Source organism: the organism of the source record quoted next, unplaced genomic scaffold (assembly GCF_019419815.1).
Source record: "Pyrus x bretschneideri cultivar Hongxiangsu unplaced genomic scaffold, Pyrus_bretschneideri_v1 Contig40, whole genome shotgun sequence".
In the NCBI taxonomy this organism is placed as follows: domain Eukaryota; kingdom Viridiplantae; phylum Streptophyta; class Magnoliopsida; order Rosales; family Rosaceae; genus Pyrus; species Pyrus x bretschneideri.
Window position 1 is genome coordinate 3,300,912 of NW_025999724.1, and position 20,214 is coordinate 3,321,125.

At 36.8% G+C, this 20,214-nt stretch overlaps 2 protein-coding genes and 1 long non-coding RNA gene across 5 annotated transcripts in view; 1 reads left to right on the forward strand and 2 right to left on the reverse strand.

Annotated features, from left to right (window-relative positions):
- LOC103957392 (receptor-like protein EIX2) overlaps positions 1-18,663 on the reverse strand; it is a 31,189-nt gene extending 12,526 nt beyond the window's left edge. For 2 of the 3 annotated variants that reach the window (XM_048566159.1, XM_048566158.1), the window contains exon 1: positions 17,279-18,663. In XM_048566159.1, the coding sequence (XP_048422116.1) occupies positions 17,279-18,493 (1,215 nt within the window). In that variant the 5' untranslated portion in view covers positions 18,494-18,663. Of the gene's footprint in view, positions 1-15,122; positions 15,423-15,532 lie in introns of those variants that run through there. The other variant, XM_009369546.3, reaches the window with a different exon arrangement.
- LOC125469137 (receptor-like protein EIX1) lies at positions 10,889-12,845 on the reverse strand. Its single transcript, XM_048566163.1, has 2 exons — positions 11,294-12,845; positions 10,889-11,183 (listed from the first exon to the last, which is right to left on the reverse strand). The coding sequence occupies exon 1, from the start codon at positions 12,813-12,815 to the stop codon at positions 11,544-11,546; it is 1,272 nt and encodes a 423-aa protein (XP_048422120.1). The 5' UTR covers positions 12,816-12,845; the 3' UTR covers positions 10,889-11,183; positions 11,294-11,543.
- Positions 13,397-15,665, forward strand: LOC103957390. Its single transcript, XR_007251507.1, has 3 exons — positions 13,397-13,814; positions 15,360-15,436; positions 15,524-15,665. It is a non-coding gene; the product is annotated as an uncharacterized LOC103957390 (long non-coding RNA).
- Positions 18,664-20,214: the final 1,551 nt, after the last annotated feature.

Here is a 20,214-nt window from a genome sequence, read left to right on the forward strand (position 1 = left end):
ATCCTCTCTAGGCATCCATTGCAGGGATTCATGTGCAGCGATAAAAGCAAAATTATTTCTCCACTCATCAAGTACTAAGAGCATCTCCAATGGGAGACCCTATTGTTGGGTCTCCACCACCACTCTTGAGAACTCTTTTAGGGGCTTCAAGGTAATATTCGGGTCTCTAAATGAATATTGTCTTCAATGAAAAGTCCTTATAGTAGAATACATAAATGTAGCGACTAAAATATTAGAAAAAAAACGTTGTTAATGTCGTTGGAGCATTGCTATTGATAAAAACAAGAACAAAAAACCAAAAAGCTATCTCTAGGTATTCCAATCGTTAAAGAAGAGGATAAATGACCTCTATTCCGGCCCATTAGAAACCCTTTGTCCTTATGCTGTGGTGTCCAAGGTCCCCATCGGAGATCAATAATTCCAGTAGACAGCATAATTTGATAAATGGAGACCCTTTGATGCACCATATATGGGTTAGTCTTTACCTAATTTGCTTTCCACCAAACTTCTTTTTTCTCGATTCTACCAAGCTATTGAAATCCTAGTTTAAAGGACTTTGAAGCAGTACCTTCCTTAAAGTTCAACCATGTTCATTAGAGTCAAATTAAGACCAAGAAGCACAATTAGCTATGCAATAATTCCATCAGACAACATGATTGATAAAATGAGACTTTTTGATGCATCAGATATAGCTGATTCTTTACCAAATATACTTACCACCTAATTTACTGCTTTTTCTAGTTTGCCTTACATAATTTTGAAATGAGAAATGCTAAGATACTCTCAAAGTGCATAGACTCTCCATTACCTCATGCATTTTGCACAATATTTTATAATATTGTCATGAATTGTGTCAAAAACATGAGGTGGCGGAGTGATTATAGAGAGTCATACTTTTGAGAGAGTCTCCGCAGTATTTTTCTTTCGAAATAATTATGTATTTATATAATATTGAATTATGCCCACCCGCTAAGTTTTGATAAAATATAATTACTTTATAATAATAGGATTCACTAAATCATTAGAGATTGCAACAATGAGAGAGTATATAAGCTCACCAATGTTCCCCTCTACACGTAGAACAAAATATCTGCAAAACAAATAACATTCAGTCCACCTTGATACAAATCAAAATGCACAATTAAAACTTAAATAAGATTATACTGCTCAATAAACTTCATGTAAAGGAATCTTATTGAGAGTAATGTACGCGCATGATGAAAAACATAGTACACGAAATCATATTTTCACTTCTCCCAAGCGCTAAAGCTGAAAAACATAGTAGACTTCCAAAATCAAAATAATTGATTTTACCATCCTCAACGTGCTTGAAGCCCAAAAGAACAAAAGCAGAAATGAAAGCAAGGGGAATAACTTCAATCATAAATGGACTTAAAGCACTCAATTCAGTGAATTCATTAATCTTCTATCCTTTTTTCCCTCGATTTTCTTGGAAACCAAACAGAAAATGAGAAAAGAGTTATAATCTATTCAAAAGGGAGAAAAGTTCGAATTCCCTATCACTCAATTTCTCATATCCAATAAAAAAAATGAATCCAAACCCAAAACAACATTAACCATAAAAATTCAAACTTTACTGCCTTTTAGCTCTCTGAATTTACTCTCAAACCAAACACAGAAACTAAACCCAGTAAAAAAATCATCCATTTTTTAAAATCACTTGTCAATTCAACATAAAAAATAAAAAAAGGAACAGAAACAGTCCTAATTACTCCACGACACTGTGCTATTTTTGGTCTAGTAATGCTGCATACATGGAAAACTTAAAGCTCAAAAGTAGATATCCAAGAAAATTAAATCCTTCTGCAAGGGATACAACTATTAACAAAGATTTGGGAAATTTCAATTTTCTGAATGAAGCATCTCTTCTGAATGACAAACTCAGATCTTGGAAATAAACAATAATATTACTATAGAAAAAGAAAAAAGAAGAAAAATGTAAGCCAGTATTATAGGTGGTCCGTGGAAATGACAAATTGCACTGCGATAAATCTCCAAATTGCTCATTGTCCACCATCCCCAACTCAAACTCAAATAGAGAGAGGCACCACAGGGGTTAGAAATTTAATATTAGCGTTCAACTAAACTTCTAGAATCCCCAAAAAAAGATCCCATTTTGCTAAAGATACCCGAAACTGTGTACAATGCAATGCAAAACACAATCAAATTAAAATCCCTAATATCAAATTTAAGAATCCCAATTAAACAAAAACTGACCTAAGTAATTGGATATCCCCGCGAGTACTATTCAAATGTTTCATTACAGAAAAGAGGTAGCTGAGAAACCTCATATCTGAGAACTGAACTGAGAAGTTGGTTTACGTTGCGGAAGTGAACCGAGAAATAACTTCTCCATTTAAAGCCAGTAAATCAGAGTCTGCAGCTGTCGGATTCTCTCTGTCCCAATCAACCAAGTTCTCCATTTCAAACTTCCCATCAAATATTTGACAGCAAACAACCAATAACAATAAAAAATTTAAACCAATCCAAAAACTAAAATCCTTTTAATTTTCCATGTGTATTCAATGATTTGGTTCCTATAAAAATAGGAAATATGGAATAATTATTTGGAGATAGAATCACATATAGAGCTAGCAGAGGAAGCAAAGAAGATATGCAAAAGCAAATTAAGAGATCATCATATTACAAATTACAAAAGCTACATAAGCAAATTAAGAGATCCTCATATTTGGAGACAGACACACATATAAAGAAGCAAAAACAAATTATTATTATTGCCGCGAAAATACCTGAAAAACTTAAGGCTAGGGATTTTCACTCTCTTACTGAGGAAAAAAAAAATCCCGTTTCTGAGTAATATAACACAAACTCATCTTATACAGCAAAGATGCGTGGCACTGAGAAATCAGAGCCTAATTTCCAATATCAAAAGAGTATGAATTATTCAACTTAAACGCTAATTTCGTTAACGAAGATTAAAATAGGCGCAAAATCCATACAATTTATACGTTACCATTGATTCAAGTTCTGGTAAGGTGTGTGACGGCGATGAGAAGGCGAGGTGTGCAACAGAGATCAAATATACCTGCCATCAACCAAAACCAAATGCAAGCAAAACCCATCAACTAAAACCCAGCGCAAGGTAAACCATGAACCAAAACCAATAATTTATCAATTGCAGTAATTAGGTCAAACCCACATTGACATTTCACCCAGAAAAGTTAAAAAAGAAACGTTACCTTGAATTGGGCGGTTTCCTGGGCATTTCATGTTCAAACTCCGGGCACTTCATTGGTTGGTGAAAATACCAACGGAGATGAGAAGGCGGGGTGAACAACGGAGGTAGCAAAGCAGGGATTGAAGAGATAACGAAACAGAGATCGAAGAGATCGTCAATCACGTTGCAGGGTGAGAGTTAAGATAAGAAGATACTCAAAGCCCAAAACGGATGACATCACCAACACGTAAATCCAAATAAACCTTTTTGTTCACCTGATTATTAGGCAAGAGAAAACCATTAGGAACAATCAAGAGCCATCCACACAGCAAAGTTAATTACTAATTTGTAAACAACTCTTAAGATTTCTCAGGTCAATGCGTGTTTTCATTCTTTGAACCAAACGGTATGGATAAAAAGCGAGGAAAGCAATCAGCTGCATAAAAGTACCGAAAACATGGAAATTCATAACCCATACACCAAAAACAAAATCCGAAAGAATTCAAATTAAATTAAATAAACACGATCGAACAAAAGAAGAGTTTGAATTACTCACCATTGTCGAAAATTCGAATGCAGTAATGGAGGAGGAGTTGCAGAGAGGAACTCTGTTCAGCTAGTACTAATTCTACTTACTGAAAAATAGGATGACGATTTTTGGTGTGGAAATAACCAACCCTACACCTCTCTCTATAGCCTTCACCTCAACCCCCACACCCCCCCCCCGGCGGCGGCGCAACCACACCACCCCCCTCTCTCTGCAGCAAACACGCGTCCCTCTCCCAGAACCTTCCCCCCAAATCGATCACGACCGCACCCACCCTCTCACCTTCTCTCCCTGTAATCCCGCACCCACATCCCACTCCGTCCACCTGGAACCCCTCCCGTCACGACATCGACAGCAACCATCCCTAAATGCAGAATGACAAAAGTGCCTCCAGATACTGTCCGTTGGATCCGGATTGAAGCGGGTAAAAGAGTCATTTCGACTCTTTCGGTGCAACCCAGCCCAACACATTGGACAACCCACTCTCGAAGCTCACACTTGGCCCAAAACCAGCAACCCAAAATAGGCCCGAATCAGGCCTAGTGCACCCAAACTTACGGACAATATTACCCTCCAAACTTTTTAGTAATTACCCCAGCCCAACACAGATTTGGTGGCAGCAGTGTGTAAATAAAGAAAAATCAAGGGGCAAAATTTGACTATATCTAAGCTACAGTTAAATCCTTCATCAATTTTAGAAGGGATAATTTGATATAGATCCAATTTTGTGAGCCATTACTATAATTAGTCTATTGCATTGAAATAGGTCCAATAATTGATATTCCACGTAAGCTTATTTATAATTTGTACCATATTTATCCCTTAGACTTATAAATTGTAGTAAATATTCAAAATTTCTTAATTATATGATTATTTGTGATTTAACTAATCCCTTAATTATAGGATTAGTTCTAGCAATAAAATCTCAACCCCCAGTCCGTTTCATTCCTCCTTTTTTTTCCTTCTTCTAAACACCCCAGTCCGTTTCATCCCTCCTTTTTTTTCCTTCTTCTAAACAATTTCCTTTGTTAGATCATGGAATCAAATTCAATCATCCTCTTTCTTCTATCATATTTCATGGGTGATATTTTGTGTTCCTCCCTCCAAATTCTTTCATGACAATTTCAGTTTTTACATAGCTTTCACAATTTTTTTACATATTCGTTCGGCAATACAGTATCAATTGCAAGCAATAATACAGTATCATGCATTTATATTTGCTCTATTATATTTTTGTGCGTATCATAAAGGTAAACTGAAACTTAGTATTTGTTCCTTTTTTTTTGTTTAGTATTTGTTCCTTTAATAGAGGTATATTATATCATATTTCTATTCTAATGTTCTGCCATGGAGGTTCAGCATTTTTCTTCCTATACAATAGGTAGTTTATTTTTATTTTGTTGGTAGATTATATCTATTTTGTAGGTATAAAGCATTTTTCTTCCTATACAATAGGTAGTTTATTTTTTTTTTTGTAGGTAGATTACATCTGTTTTGTTGGTATAAAGTATTTTTCTTCCTATACAATAGGTAGTTACAAAATTATATCGGTTTTGTAGGTAAACATCATTAGGTGGTTACTAGATAATATTTTAGTTAGTATTTAAATATTCAAAATTAAAAACTGAATAAATGATACAAAAATTAAAGAATTTAAATATTTTTATCTAAAAGGGTAAAATTGATATAAAAATATGTAATTGGATAACTGGACTTAGTTAAAAAACTACCTTTGTTTTTGGACCTAGATCGAAAAGCCCCATTTTAGAATAGATAATGTTACTTCTTGAATGGAAGATATGTCAATGTATATTCCATTTATTGTACCCTCCTTGATTGGCACGGCCCACTTCCAAAATATGTAAATATACATTATTATTTATATCTTTCGGCAAAGTTGAATATTTTATATCCCCATTAGCATACTTTGCGGTCAGCCAAGAATATAAAATGCAAATTTCAAGGCATTTAATTGCTTTTGTTGATTCATAACACAGTGTGTGTGTGTGTGTGTATATACATATTTTAGAAAAAAAGATGCTTAAATGAGCTCAGTGTCATGAAAATCAGGTCCAGTATACATAGTAGTGTTTATACCTTCACTATGCACATGTACCGTTCGTGTTTCAGTCACAATGAAAAATTTCTCCATATTATAAGGTCTCATGGTAATTAATCTCAGTCACAATTGTGCTTATGACTTTTATCATCAAAGTTTGAGTAATTGGTACCAGACAGACAGTTAAAAACTATCGTTTATGACCCTTTTTGTACTAGTGGTATAATCCAGCAATTTTGGGGCATATAGGATCTAAGAAAACGGACTTTGTTTTTGGAACTAAATTCTAACTTATATCAGTTGACTCTTTAGAAATCATCTTATAGTTACAACTTGGTAAATATTTGCTATCCTCTACAACCATGACAAGTAAGGACGAGGCTTACGGTTGCAGATGGAAGTGCGGGCATTGTTAGTATGAATTGAAATTCCAATTAGATGGATTCAGAGAAGGAAGAATGCACACAGAGAAAATGAAAATGGCAATTGCTTCTCTCTCACTCTGCAAGTCACAGATGAGTGATTCACTTTGTTTTTTCATTGATGCTTGCACACATCTCTCTCTCACACAAGTCGTGGGGAGGGAATATTACTGTTAGGGAATTGCTGGATCATTCTCTCACTAGAACTTGATCACAGCCACTCATTTAGCTAATAATTAGGATCAAAAGACACATGGCACTTATGGCTTTATATGACAGAATTTTACACTTGGCAATCTTTGACACAAGTGGATACACCATTTGAAATCAAAACTTATTCTAATACTATCAACTCACAGCTTACAATTCAACACTCCTCTTTAAGTTTTGAACTGATTTCACACCAAGCATGTCTCTGAGATAGTTGAACCGATCATTGGTTAGAGCCTTAGTGAATATATCTGCCACTTGCTCATTTGTTGGACAGTACACTAAGTTAACTATCCCTTCTCGCAATGCATCTTTGATGAAATGGTATCTCCTGTCAATATGCTTCATTTTCTAGTGGAACACATGATTTTTAGTGATGGCAATTGCAGTTGTGTTGTCACACTGCAATGGTGTTGCTTCAGTTTGTAACTCCCCAAAATCTTCAAGTACGAATCTGAGCCAAATGGCTCGTGCAGTGGCTTCAGAGACACTAATGTACTCTGCCTCTGCTGTGGAAAGAGCTACATAGTTTTGTTTCATAGAGGCCCATGAAAATACTCCAATGCCAAAAGAGAAAGCATAACCAGAAGTGCTTTTACCATCATCAACATATCCTCCCTAATCATTGTCACAAAATCTGATTAGCATTGCACTCTTACCCTTCTCATACTCCAAGCCATAATCTAAAGTGCCCTTGATATACCTTAGCACTCTTTTGGCAGTACCAAAATGCTTGTTTGTAGGACTGTGCATAAACCTAGCAAGGAGAATAGCAACATACATTATATCTGGCCAAGTGGCAGTAAGGTATAACAGACTTCCCACAATTCTTCTACATTGTTCCTCACTTGCAGGTCCACTGCCATCATTCTTGCTTAGCTTATTTGATGAAAAATACATCCGAATGAACACAAAGTTGCTCTGTGAGTTGACTACAGCTGCTGACAGCCTCCAATTAAAACCATTGGTGGATCTTACTAGTCGTGCTCTTGCACGAATAATTGAAGGGAAAACACGTGAGGAGATACGTGAAATATTTCATCTCCCTGATGATCTTACAGAGGTCTCCGATGCTTGAGATATCTGTGTATGCTTAGCAAAAACTTGGTGTTTCTTTGTTGTTTTTAACACCACTAAGAAATCATCCAGGAAGAGAAGTTGGAGCCTTTGAAAATTCAACTGACGATCCACGCATCCGGCTTTTGAATCGATTATATGCAAGAAAGAGGAGGGAGCTTCAGGAAAGAGAGAAATTAAAGGTGATTTTGGTATTTGATGAATCATGAATTCAAAATGTATTTACATAATACGTTTTCTGGCTTTTATACTATGCTAAATAATATATCCTTCTTATTGGTAGTCATTATTGAACCTTCCATGCTTTTCAGAATGCCGAGCTCGAAGAAGAGCAAAACGATGATCGTTCAGTTGATGATCTCTTGTCATTCATTCATGGAGAAATTGGAGGTATACCTGAGTAATTGCTCTCTTATTCCTTGACTGCATAGTTATTGTTAATTGAGAAATTGGATTTATCATTAAGTAGCTTGTAGTTCCAACGAGCAAATTGCACAACGCACACTTGATACTAATTTTTTCAGGATTGCATTAGCCCACATTATACTGTACTTGGGAGTACTTAAGATTCCTTTAAATGGGATTTGAAGTGTAGTGTCTTAGTCGTCTATTTTTACTTTATTTCCTTTTGAAGGCCTCATTGGAGGTAAGGAAATTATGTTTCACAGATTCCAAAGGGATTAAAACTTCCAAGAACAAAAAGAAGAATCGCAGGAGAAAAGATCAGCAGAAAAGCACGTGTCTATATGAGGCCAATGAGATCCATGAGGTTTGAATCACTAATTTGGTCTTGAACTTATAATTTCCGCTTGAGTTGTTAGGTAGCTAGTTTTTCTTTTCGCCCAAATGTTGTAGGTGTCGAGAAATCTTAACTTTGCTTGCCCCAGTGATGAACTCAACAAATTTATGCCTAGTTCTAGTTTGACATTAAAGCTACAAGATCTAAAGGATGATAGGGTGGAGGATATGATTGGGTTTGATGATGGTGATATTGATGATGAGATTGATCCCGCATTGAAGGAAAAAACTGATAGGTTTGTCTGCAAGTATTTTGGGTTATTACATGATTTGCAATATAATCTTATCTTTTTTAATTTTAGTGGATGAAAAAAAAAATATATATATATATCACGTCGAGCAACATGTGAAAGAAAAAGTACGAAATTGAACTGAGCGGTAATAACTTTGTCAATGATGACTTTAGTATGAAAAGCTTAAGGAAACAGAATGGTGGATCTCATTATGGTGCAACTTCGTTGCTTTTTTATTTATTTATTTTTATTTTTATTTTTTATGAATGCAGTTCTGAAATTGAAGATATGCAATAGAAGATGAAATTTGATACCTGCAAAAGAATTTCAAATTGTGATATGTTTTTCAACGTTGAAGAGTTTGCTTATAAACTAAATAGCTATTAGTGTAGTGGTATTTCTCCACTTCTTTTTTAAACTGTCCCATGTTCAAATCCACTCCTCACCCAGCTAAGAAGATGACAAAAGTTGCATAAAAAGGTTGGTCTGTGATAGAAATGAGTAAACATTGGGGACAATGTTTTGCCTTTGCTAGCTCTTTATGGTGGCTCTGAAAGATGTTGGTTTTTGATTTTCTGTGTAATAGTTGTTTGGACATTTTAAATATATATTTGTTTATGTTTATAAAGAAAAAGAGCTCTCATTCTGGTCATCACCATTAAGCATCTGTTGTGAAACATGGTTCCACCCTCCCTCTCTTCTGGTTCTGCAAATCTTTTCTCTCTAGTCAGTATTTTTTAGTTTCAACCCGAAAAGAAATTGTTTTCTCCATTCCTCCTTACTATATGATATCCATAAAGTATGTAGTTGTGGAGTGAAAGCTGGAAAGTATAATCTGCTTCCCTGTCTCCTACGTGTGGTTTTCCATAATCTCCTTCTTTTTTTTTCCATGGGCTGATGAATATTATTCATTAGATTTTCTTTTCGTATTCCTGGTTATTCATAGTTGGCCGTTCTGTTTGTCATGTTATAATTTTATCAAGTGAAAGGAATTGATATTGATATCAATATTGCCCCCCTTCCCTGTTCACTTAGTTGGCTGTGCGTTAGCTATTTGACTAGTGATATTCCCTCACTCAGACAAGCTTAATTCCACTAGTATTGTAACAATCCTGAATGTTTGATCAACGTTTGAATACATTGTATAACATCTCTTTCTTCTGAATCGTATGTTATTCACCGAAGGATCAGAACAAGAGACAAACATTAAACTCAAGAGCACTTATTCAGCATTACATTCTCTGTTACTCATCTTACCACTCGTGCATATAGGAGTACATCCAGAATGGAAACGGCTCGAACAAAACTCTTATCGGCCAAAGGCTGGAACAATTTTGACCAGATGCTAACAGGCTACCAAGAGTTCCTATTCTCATTTATTTGGATCCAAACATAATTATTCTTTCCCTTCATAATTTAATCTTCTTCTTTTGTTGGGGTAATTAGCTGGAGTTGGATTTTGGGGGCAACTGTTTGTATGTTAGGGCAACAAATAAATCAAAAAATAATACTTCTGCCTCTATTTTTATGAGCCAAACTTGTCCGTTTATCACGAGCTTGTATGAGGTTTGTCACATCCCGGCCCGGGGCGGACCACTTCTCGGGCCCGCTCCACTACCGTAGCACGATATTGTCCGCTTTGGGCTTACCATTCCCTCACGGTTTTGTTTTTGGGAACTCACGAGCAACTTCCCAGTGGGTCACCCATCCTGGGAGTGCTCTCGCGCGCTACTCGCTTAACTTCGGAGTTCCTACGGAACCCGAAGCCAGTGAGCTCCCAAAAGGCCTCGTGCTAGGTAGGGATGGGAATATACATTTAAGGATCACTTCCCTAGGCGATGTGGGATGTCACAATCCACCCCCCTTAGGGGCCCGACGTCCTCGTCGGCACATTTCCGGCCAGGGATAGGCTCTGATACCAAATTGTCACATCCCGGCCCGGGGCGGATCACTTCCTGGGCCCGCTCCACCACCGTAGCACGATATTGTCCGCTTTGGGCTTACCATTCCCTCACGGTTTTGTTTTTGGGAACTCACGAGCAACTTCCCAGTGGGTCACCCATCATGGGATTGCTCTAGCCCCCTTCTCGCTTAACTTTGGAGTTCCTACGGAACCCGAAGCCAGTGAGCTCCCAAAAGGCCTCATGCTAGGTAGGGATGGGAATATACATTTAAGGATCACTTCCCTGGGCGATGTGGGATGTCACAAGGTTACACGAACTGGTCGTCTCACTTATTTTGGCATTTGTTTAACAAGTTCAATGTAGTTTTGAAATTTTAATTCATGTCCTTTGTTTAGTGCCATTCTTTTTAATCTCTTACACACAGCTCTTCGATCCTAACTTTCAATTTGGAATGCAGTTTATTCATCCATTAATTCATAACAAATTGAGAAAAATTGAAACTAAAACCATAAATACTTGTGTGAAATTACAACTCGACAATGATCCAAATACATCTACCTCTAATGTATTTGGAGAAATTCCAACTTATTGTTACAAGTAATAGTAGAGCTCTTCATTCTGTAAAATCTCTTCCCCCATAACTTAAAAGTTATTGCATTCTTCTTCTCCTTCAGGCTCCTCAAACCGAAAGCTGAAGGGGTTAGCATGAAGTACCAAACAAGACGATGAACGAGCTACAAAAATTCACGTAAACCACAGGCGTTAGCTGTTAGCCGGGAGTTTAAAAGAGAAGAAGACATGTATGTTAATTGCAATATTATTCATTATGTCACCGAAAACTTACAGTTTATTCATCGGGCATTCTTCGTTGCCTGAACAATGTCACCCCGACATTAAGCCAATAATTCAAACCATTCAAGAGCTTGGAGTATGTGTATCTCCATGACCTATTGAATATCAAACTCCCACAAACTCCCCAGAATCCAACAGCAAATCCAAGCCCCAAACTCACGTAAAATCCCGGAGTTATAAACCCGTCATTATTATCTTCATCCTGATTCCCAACCACCGGCTGCTCCTCTGGAGTTGTTTCCTCAGAAGAGCACGTCTGAAGTGGAATTCCACAAAGGAGAGGATTTCCGGCAAAAAACAGAGGGCTCATAAATTTGAAGCTGAGGTCCTATGGGAATCCTTCCAGACAGGTTGTTGTTGGACAAGTCCAACTTACCAAGGCCAGATATTCCAGTGAGACTCGTTGGAATTGTACCATGTATTTGGTTGTTTGACAAATCAAGCAAATCTAAGGACTGCAACTTCCCGATATTTGGAGTTATTTGACCTGTTAAGTTGTTTCTTGATAGATTTAAAGAAACCAACCCAACAAGGTCAGTGATTTCACAAGGAATCTCTCCCGTTAATCGGTTACTTGACAGATGAATACTCTTTACAAGCCCCAGAATGCTTTTGTATTTGGACATCATGCCTTTCCATATCAAGGATGCTTCGTCATCATAACTATAACTAGTGAGAGAAGTGGAGTTTACATAAATGGTATGAGTGATAGTTAGACTTGAACTTCCTCTTAGAGCCAAATTGGTCAAATTGTTGAGGCATTTGGGTATACTTCCGGAGATATTGTTCATCGATAAATCCAAAATTTGAATGCTTCTCATATTACACATTTGTAACGGAATGCTTCCATAGAAGTGATTAAAACGAAGGATAAGGATAGTCAAATTTGGAAGTCCATACCCTAACCATTCAGGTATTGGCCCTGATAAATTATTATCTACAACATCAAAAACTACTAGGCTTGAACAATTGTTCAAGGATGAAGGCAATTCCCCCACAAATCCATTATTGTTTAGGTTTAACGTTCGAATAGAAAATAAAGAGCCCATTGTGGTAGGAATTCTCCCCAAAAAATGGTTGTCACTCAAATCAAGAATTAAAAGATTTTTGAAATGAGTCCAGCAATCGGGAAGTTGTCCGTCTAAATGGTTGCTCGAGAGATCAAGCAACGTTAAATTACTTGCCTTCATTGGAAACAAGAAAGAAAAAGACCCTGAAAAATTATTGTGGGACAGATCAAGAGATGACGCTTTTAATAGGAATGGAGGGACTTGACCTTCCAATTGGTTCCAACTCAAATTTAGTAGACGAGGGTAATATAAAAAATCAATTTGCGAGTTTGGAATTGTTCCCCTAATTTGGTTGTTGGAGAGATCTACCAAACCAATTTCATGATGATGAGACAGCCTTTCCCAAAACCAACTGGGAAGAGTATCAGATATTCCTGCATTAGAAATATCAAGGACTGAATAACTTGTCTGAGTTTGAAGCCAATTTGGAAAATGTGGGCCCATCTTGCAAGACCCCAATAATATGGAATCCAATTGGAAAGGGGGAACCCATTTAGAATGGAAGTTTAAAGTTAGTGAGGCAGAGGACAGACCAAGACATCTTAATTTGGACTGAGCGGTAATAACTTTGTCACGTCGAGCAACATGTGAAAGAAAAAGTACGGAATTGAACTGAGCGGTAATAACTTTGTCAATGATGACTTTAGTATGAAAAGCTTAAGGAAACAGAATGGTGGATCTCATTATGGTGCAACTTCGTTGCTTTTTTATTTATTTATTTTTATTTTTATTTTTTATGAATGCAGTTCTGAAATTGAAGATATGCAATAGAAGATGAAATTTGATAGCTGCAAAAGAATTTCAAATTGTCATATGTTTTTCAATGTTGCAGAGTTTGCTTAAAAACTAATAGCTATTAATGTAGTGGTATTTCTCCACTTCTTTTTTAAACTGTCCCATGTTCAAATCCACTCCTCACCCAGCTAAGAAGATGAAAAAGGTTGCGTAAAAAAGTTGGTCTGTGATAAAAGTGAGTAAACATTGGGGACAATGTTTTGCCTTTGCTAGCTCTTTATGGTGGCTTTGAAAGATGTTGTTTGGACATTTTAAATAAATATTCGTTTATGTTTATAAAGAAAAAGAGCTCTCATTCTGGTCATCACCATTAAGCATCTGTTGTGAAACATGGTTCCGACTGCCCACTCTTCTGGTTCTGCAGGTCTTTTTCTCTCTAGTCAGTATTATTTTATTTTCTGATAAACTGGAATTTCAAGTTGCATCCTCCACCATGGTTCTGCATGTGAATATGCAATTTTTAGAGACAACTTGTTCTTGCTGCTGTGACATATTTTCTTAAATCGCTGTTCAGGGAGGTTGAAGATTTTGCTCGGAGGTTAAATTCAGACTGACCTGAAAGGATGCAAGAGATCTTATCTTTCAGTTAGGAAAGGAGGCCTGTACCATTTTCCATTAATGGAAACGGTTATTTGAGAAGATATGCTTGTATGTTCTCTTTCTTCTTGCTTTTTTGTTCCCCTCCGAAAGCTTCTTCCATTGTTTTTTTCCTGATACACAATACTCTTGTCACATAAGTAAATCTGTGCTAAGATATTTTCGTTACTTTCTTTTGGTAAGTAAGGTTGCAAATGCTTTACATGTTTCTCCTTTCAAATAGCTTTTAAACCTAACGATATGCCATGTTCCTTGAGACCAAGGGTGGAGGGCGAGTGCTAATCCCGGTGGGTCTATGAAACTTAGCTATGCAACCCGAAAAGAAATTGTTTTCACCATTCCTCTTTACTATATGATATCCATAAAGTATATAGTTGTGGAGTGAAAGCTGGAAAGTATAATCTTTTTCCCTGTCTCCTACGTGTGGTTTTCCAAAATCTTTTTTATTTTTTTTTCATGAGCTGATGAATATTTTTCATTAGAATTTCTTTTCGTATTCCTGGTTATTCATAGTTGGCCGTTCTGTTTCTGTCACGTTATAATTTTACCCAGTGAGAGGAATTGATATTGATATCAATATTGCTCCCTTTCCCTGTTCACTTAGCTGGCTGTGCATTAGCTATTTGATTAGTGATATTCCCTCACTCAGACAAGCTTAATTCCACTAGTATTGTACCAATCCCGAGTGTGTATCTGTTTTATCCGCTTCTGAATCGTATGTTATTCACCAACAAGAGACAGACATTAAACTCAATAGCACTTATTCAGCATTACATTCCCTGTTACTCATCTTACCACTCGTGCATACAGGAGTACATCCAGGGTGGAAACGGCTCGAACAAAACTCTTATCGGCCAAAGGCTGGAACAATTTTGGCCAGATGCTAACAGGCTACCAAGAGTTCCTATTCTCATTTATTTGAATCCCAAACATAATTATTTTTTTTCCCTTCTTCATAATTTAATCTTCTTCTTTTGTTGGGGCAATTAGCTGGAGTTGGATTTGGGGGCAACTGTTTGTATGTTAGGGCAACAAATAAATAAAAAAAAAATATAATAATTTTGCCTCTGTTTTCATGAGCCAAACTTGTTCGTTTATCACAAGCTTGTATGATGTTGCACAAATGGGAGAAATTTTTAGTTGTGACAGGAACACAAGTGGTACACCACGTGTTTTAATAGGAATGGTGGGAAATTTTATTTTTTAAGTTATTAACTTTTTAGCACACATATTCCACCATTTGTTTAGGGTCGTCTCACTTATTTTGACGTTTGTATAACAAGTTCAATGTAGTTTTGAAATTTTATACCTTCGTTTAGTGCCGCTTTTTTTAGTCTCTTACACACAGCTCTTCAATCCTGGCTTTCAATTTGGAATGCAGTTTATTCATCCATTAATTCATACAAATTGGGAAAAATTGAAACTAAAACCATAAATACTTGTGTGAAATTACAACTCGACAATGATCCAAATACATCTACCTCTAATGTATTTGGAGAAATTCCAACTTATTGTTACAAGTAACAGTAGAGCTCTTCATTCTGTAAAATCTCTTCTTCCATAACTTTAAGTTATTGCATTCTTCTTCTCCTTCAGGCTCCTCCTCAAACCGAAAGCCGAAAGGGTTAGCATGAAGTACCAAACAAGACGATGAACGAGCTACAAAAATTCAGGTAAACCACAGGCATTAGCCGTTAGCCGGGATTTTAAAAGAGAAGAAGACATGTATGTTAATTGTAATATTATTCATTATGTCACAGAAAACTTACAGTTTATTCATCGAGCATTCTTCGTTGCCTGAACAATGTCACCCTGACATAAAGCCAATCATTTAAATCATTCAAGAGCTTGAAGTACGTGTATCTCCATGACCGGTTGAATATCAAACTCCCACAAACTCCCCAGAATCCAATGACAAATCCAAGCCCCAAAGTCACATAAAATCCAGGTGTTATAAACCCATCATTATCTTCATCTTGATTCTCAACCACCGGTTTCTCCTTCAGGGTTGTTTCCTTAGGAGAGCACATATGTTCAAGTGGAATTCCACAAAGGAGAGGATTTCCGGCAAAAACAGAGGCGTCATAGGGTTGTAGTTGAGACCCGATGGGAATTTTTCCAGACAGGTTGTTGTTGGACAAGTCCAACTTACCAAGGCTAGATATTCCAATGAGACTTGTTGGAATTGTACCATGTATTTGGTTGTTTGACAAATCAAGCAAATCTAAAGACTGCAACTTCCCTATTTTTGGAGTTATTTGACCTGTTAAGTTGTTTCTTGATAGGTTTAAAGAAATCAACCCCACAAGATCAGTAACTTCACTAGGAATCTCTCCTGTTAATCGATTACTTGACAGATGGATACTCTTTACAAGCCCCAGAGTACTTTTGTATTTGGACATTATTCCATTCCATATCAAGGATGCTTCGTCATCATAACCATCAATAGCAGTGAAGAATGAATTTGGGTGAGTGATGGTTAGACTTGAACTTCCTCTTAGAGCCAAATTGGTCAAATTGTTGAGACATTTGGGTATACTTCCGGAGATGCTATTGATCGAAAAATCTAGAATCTGAATGCTTCCCATATTACACAATTGTGATGGAATGCTTCCATAGAAGTGATTAGAACGGAGGATAAGAATAGTCAAATTTGGAAGTCCAACCCCTAACCATTCAGGTATCAAACCTGATAATTCATTTTCTCCAACATCAAAAACCACGAGACTTGTACAGTTCTTCAAAGATGAAGGCAATTCTCCCACAAGTCCATTATTGTTTAGGTTCAATGTTTGAATTGAAGATAAAGAGCCCATTGTGGCAGGAATTCTCCCCAAAAAAAGGTTGTCACTCAAATCAAGAACTAAAAGATTTTTGAAATGAGTCCAGTAATCGGGAAGTTCTCCATGTAAATGGTTGCTCGAGAGATCAAGCAATCTTAAATTACTTGCGTTAATTGGAAACAACCCTGAAAACTTATTGTGGGAGAGAAAGAGAGATGACGAGGCTTTCAATAGGAATGGAGGGACTTCACCTTCCAATTGGTTCCAACTCAAATTTAGTCGCTGAGAGAAACATACAAAATTGATTTGCGAGTTTGGAATTGTTCCTCTAATTTGGTTGTTGGAGAGATCTGCATAACCAATTTCAGTAGCATGAGACAGCCTTTCCCAAAACCAACTTGGAAGGATGTCAGAAATTCCTGCATTAGAAATATCAAGCCTCCAATAACTTTTCTGAGTTCGAAGCCAATTTGGAAAATGTGGACCCATCTTGCAAGACCCCAAGTTTATATAATCCAATTGGAAGGGAGGAACCCATGTAGAATGGAAGTGTAAAGTTAGGGAGGTAGAGGACAGAGACAAATATCTTAATGTGGAGAGACCCGAGAAATGACTTTCTGAAATCACCCCTTCAAATTGGTTAGAAGAGAGATCTAGATATGCAAGAGAGCTCATGTTTCCAATGACATCGGGAAATAAGCCAGTTAACTGGTTGTAAGAGACGTCAAGATGAACAAGGCTGGCATTGTATTTGGACAACCAAAGAAATATGGAAGAAGTGAGTTGGTTGGAATTGAGGTCAACATGAGCAAGAGATCTAGAAGAATTTATGTTAAAAAGAGTACTGGAATGAATTGCAAGAGAAGGAAGACCACATCCAGCCAATGTCAAGTTTGTAAGTTTAGGGAGCTTACTAACTATTTCCAGCCAGTCAGGAACATTACTAAGATTATTGTAACTCAGGTCCAAATATGTTAAAGCAGAAAGATGAGGCAGCCATGAATTCAGATTTTCTACATTAGCAAAGTTATTGGATCTGAGATTGGATCTGAGATCAAGATGAACAAGGCTGGCATTGTATTTGGACAACCAAAGAAATATGGAAGAAGTGAGTTGGTTGTAATTGAGGTCAACATGAGCAAGAGATCTGGAAGAATTTTTGTTAAAAAGAGTACTGGAATGAATTAGAGGAGAAGGAAGACTGCAATCAGACAGAGACAAGTTTGTAAGTTTAGGGAGCTTATTAACCACTTCCAGCCAGTCAGGAACATTACTGAGATTATTGTAACTCAGATCCAAATATGTTAAAGCAGAAAGATGAGGCAGCCATGAATTCATGTTTTCTACATTAGCAAAGTGATTGTAGCTGAGATCAAGATATTGCAAGCGTGTAAGGTTGCCGACCTGGCTTGGAAATCGACCACCAAAAGCAGCAGACCAGAGATTGAGGTGTCTTAAATTGGAAAGAGAACCAATGAAATATGGAAGTTGGGTCCCAGTGAAGTTAACGGAAGAAAGGTCCAAATATTTCAAATGCTGCACCTCAATTAGTTTAGGACTCATCATTTTACCTTGAAAATAATAATCGAGAGACTCCAGCTGTCCTTTCAGTTGAAGTGCGTAAGCTTCACGCAAATAATACCATCCAAGATTAAGTTGAGTAACATGGTTGGTTCGGTTGCTGCAGTGGATGCCTGCCCAATTGCAACAATCTTGCTTGTGTTCTTCTCTTCCCCACGAGGAGAGGAGATTGTAGTCATCCACGAGGCCTAGTTTGAAAGCAAGGAGTGCTTCTCTTTCCCTCTCAAAGCACCTCGTCACTCCTGCTGAAGAAATATTATTGACTCCAAGGGAAAGGGAAGGGTTGACAACACATTGTAGTAAAATTACCACCACAATTAAAGCACGAAAGAGTTTGTTCAAGCATCTGATTCCGTCACCCTCCATCTTAATTGAACTAAATCAACCAAGAGACAATTGAAGAAGGAAGAAGAAAAACTGTGGATTCAGGATTTTGATTTAGGAGCAAAAGGAAAGCTGCAAGTGTAGTTCAAATGGTGAGGACTCAGGGGGTATGGAAAACAAGCTGACAGTGTATTGTGTTGGGTGTGAATAAATGTTGGTTGGGAAAACTAGGTTTTATAGTCTGTTAGAATAATGTATTTGCCTTAGAGTTAGGCATGAATCTTACTTTACATGGGCTGCTTTCTTTCAAGTCAAAAACGTGTTTGTTGTTTTTTTGTGTATGTAAGAAAGAGGACTTACGTTGAATTGGGGAGAATCCATGCGTGGTAAAGGGACGGCTTCAGGCCATAACAACTCATAAAACGTCTTTTAGCTCTTGAGAGAACAAATTAACGTTTATTTTCAAAAAGTTAAAAACAGTAAAAAAATTTGTCCGCAAATTAAATTCCACACGTGTGACTTAGTGATGAATGATTCCCACTATTCTCTCTCTTGCTCCCTCTAGTATGTACTGGAAAGTAAAGTCTGCGCGATGCTGCTGATTTAAAATTAGAAACTTTAATAAAAAACTTCCGATATTGTTTACTTTAACAAAAAACCACATTTTTACACTAAAAAGTCAATTTTGATACTATTCACTTTACTCTTTATTTTGTCCTTATCGTTAAAACTCAAAGTTTGTAAGCCATTTTCATTAGTTTTCCGTTTCAAATTGCTAGAAAGATTATGTTTAGAAGATGTAAACATTATGTTATTGAAGAATGGGAAAAGTTGTTTGAAGGAGGTATCCTGAAACGAAAAGGATTGAAATACATGAAACAAAAATTGTATCACAATAGAATTATATTATGAACAAAAAAGGATTGAAATACACAACCGAAAGAAACATTATAGAATCCAGAGGATAGGGAAGGGTTGAAACATTGTAGAAAAAGTAGCACCACAATGGAATTATGAAAGAGTTTCTTCAAGCACCTGATTCCGTCATTCTCCATCTTAATTCAACAAAATCAAGGCAAAGACGATTGAAGAATGAAGAAGAAGTGTACAATTAAAGCTGCGAGTGTATTACAATGCTGGGTGAGTACGCAATAGTTCACAATACAATCCACACACTGAGTCGTCTTGACTCAAATGATCAAGAATGGAACATGTGTGAGTGGATCAGCTACTTTTCTGTAGGTAGGTGCAGTAATTAGAGGATGACTTGTCCCTTCAAAATAATGACAAAGCCTACAACAATCAACACAATTCCGCGTTGGTTGTTTTGTTCTGTTTATGTTTTAGAAGTTTTTTTTTTGTTTTTTGTGAAATTAGAAAACAACATATATGCGTGTAATTCACGTTATTTGGATCAAGCTAAAAAGCACGGAAACCATCTTAACTCATGAGAGAACAAATTTACATTTATTTTACAAACAAGTTGCAAATAGTCAGAATGCCTAATTCATGTTATTTGGACCAGACTAAAATAAACGGAAAATGCCTCAACTTTTGAGAGACAAATTCACATTTTTTTTTTTCCGAAAAAGTTGCAAACAGTCAAAAGTTGTTTTGGAGGATAAGAGGAAGGATGAATGACTCCCACGAAATAGATGATTCTTCTCCACTTTTGTTTGTTATTTGTCTTAATCACGCTTTAAAGAAAAGTACAAGTTTGAGAACAACCTACAAACCAAAATTTCCACGATGCAAGTGGAAAT

What these genes read in the sequence shown, in the direction of transcription:
- LOC125469137 (XM_048566163.1), bottom strand. Translation starts at nt 12,815, where the DNA reads ATGGGCCCACATTTTCCAAATTGGCTTCAAACTCAGACAAGTTATTCA.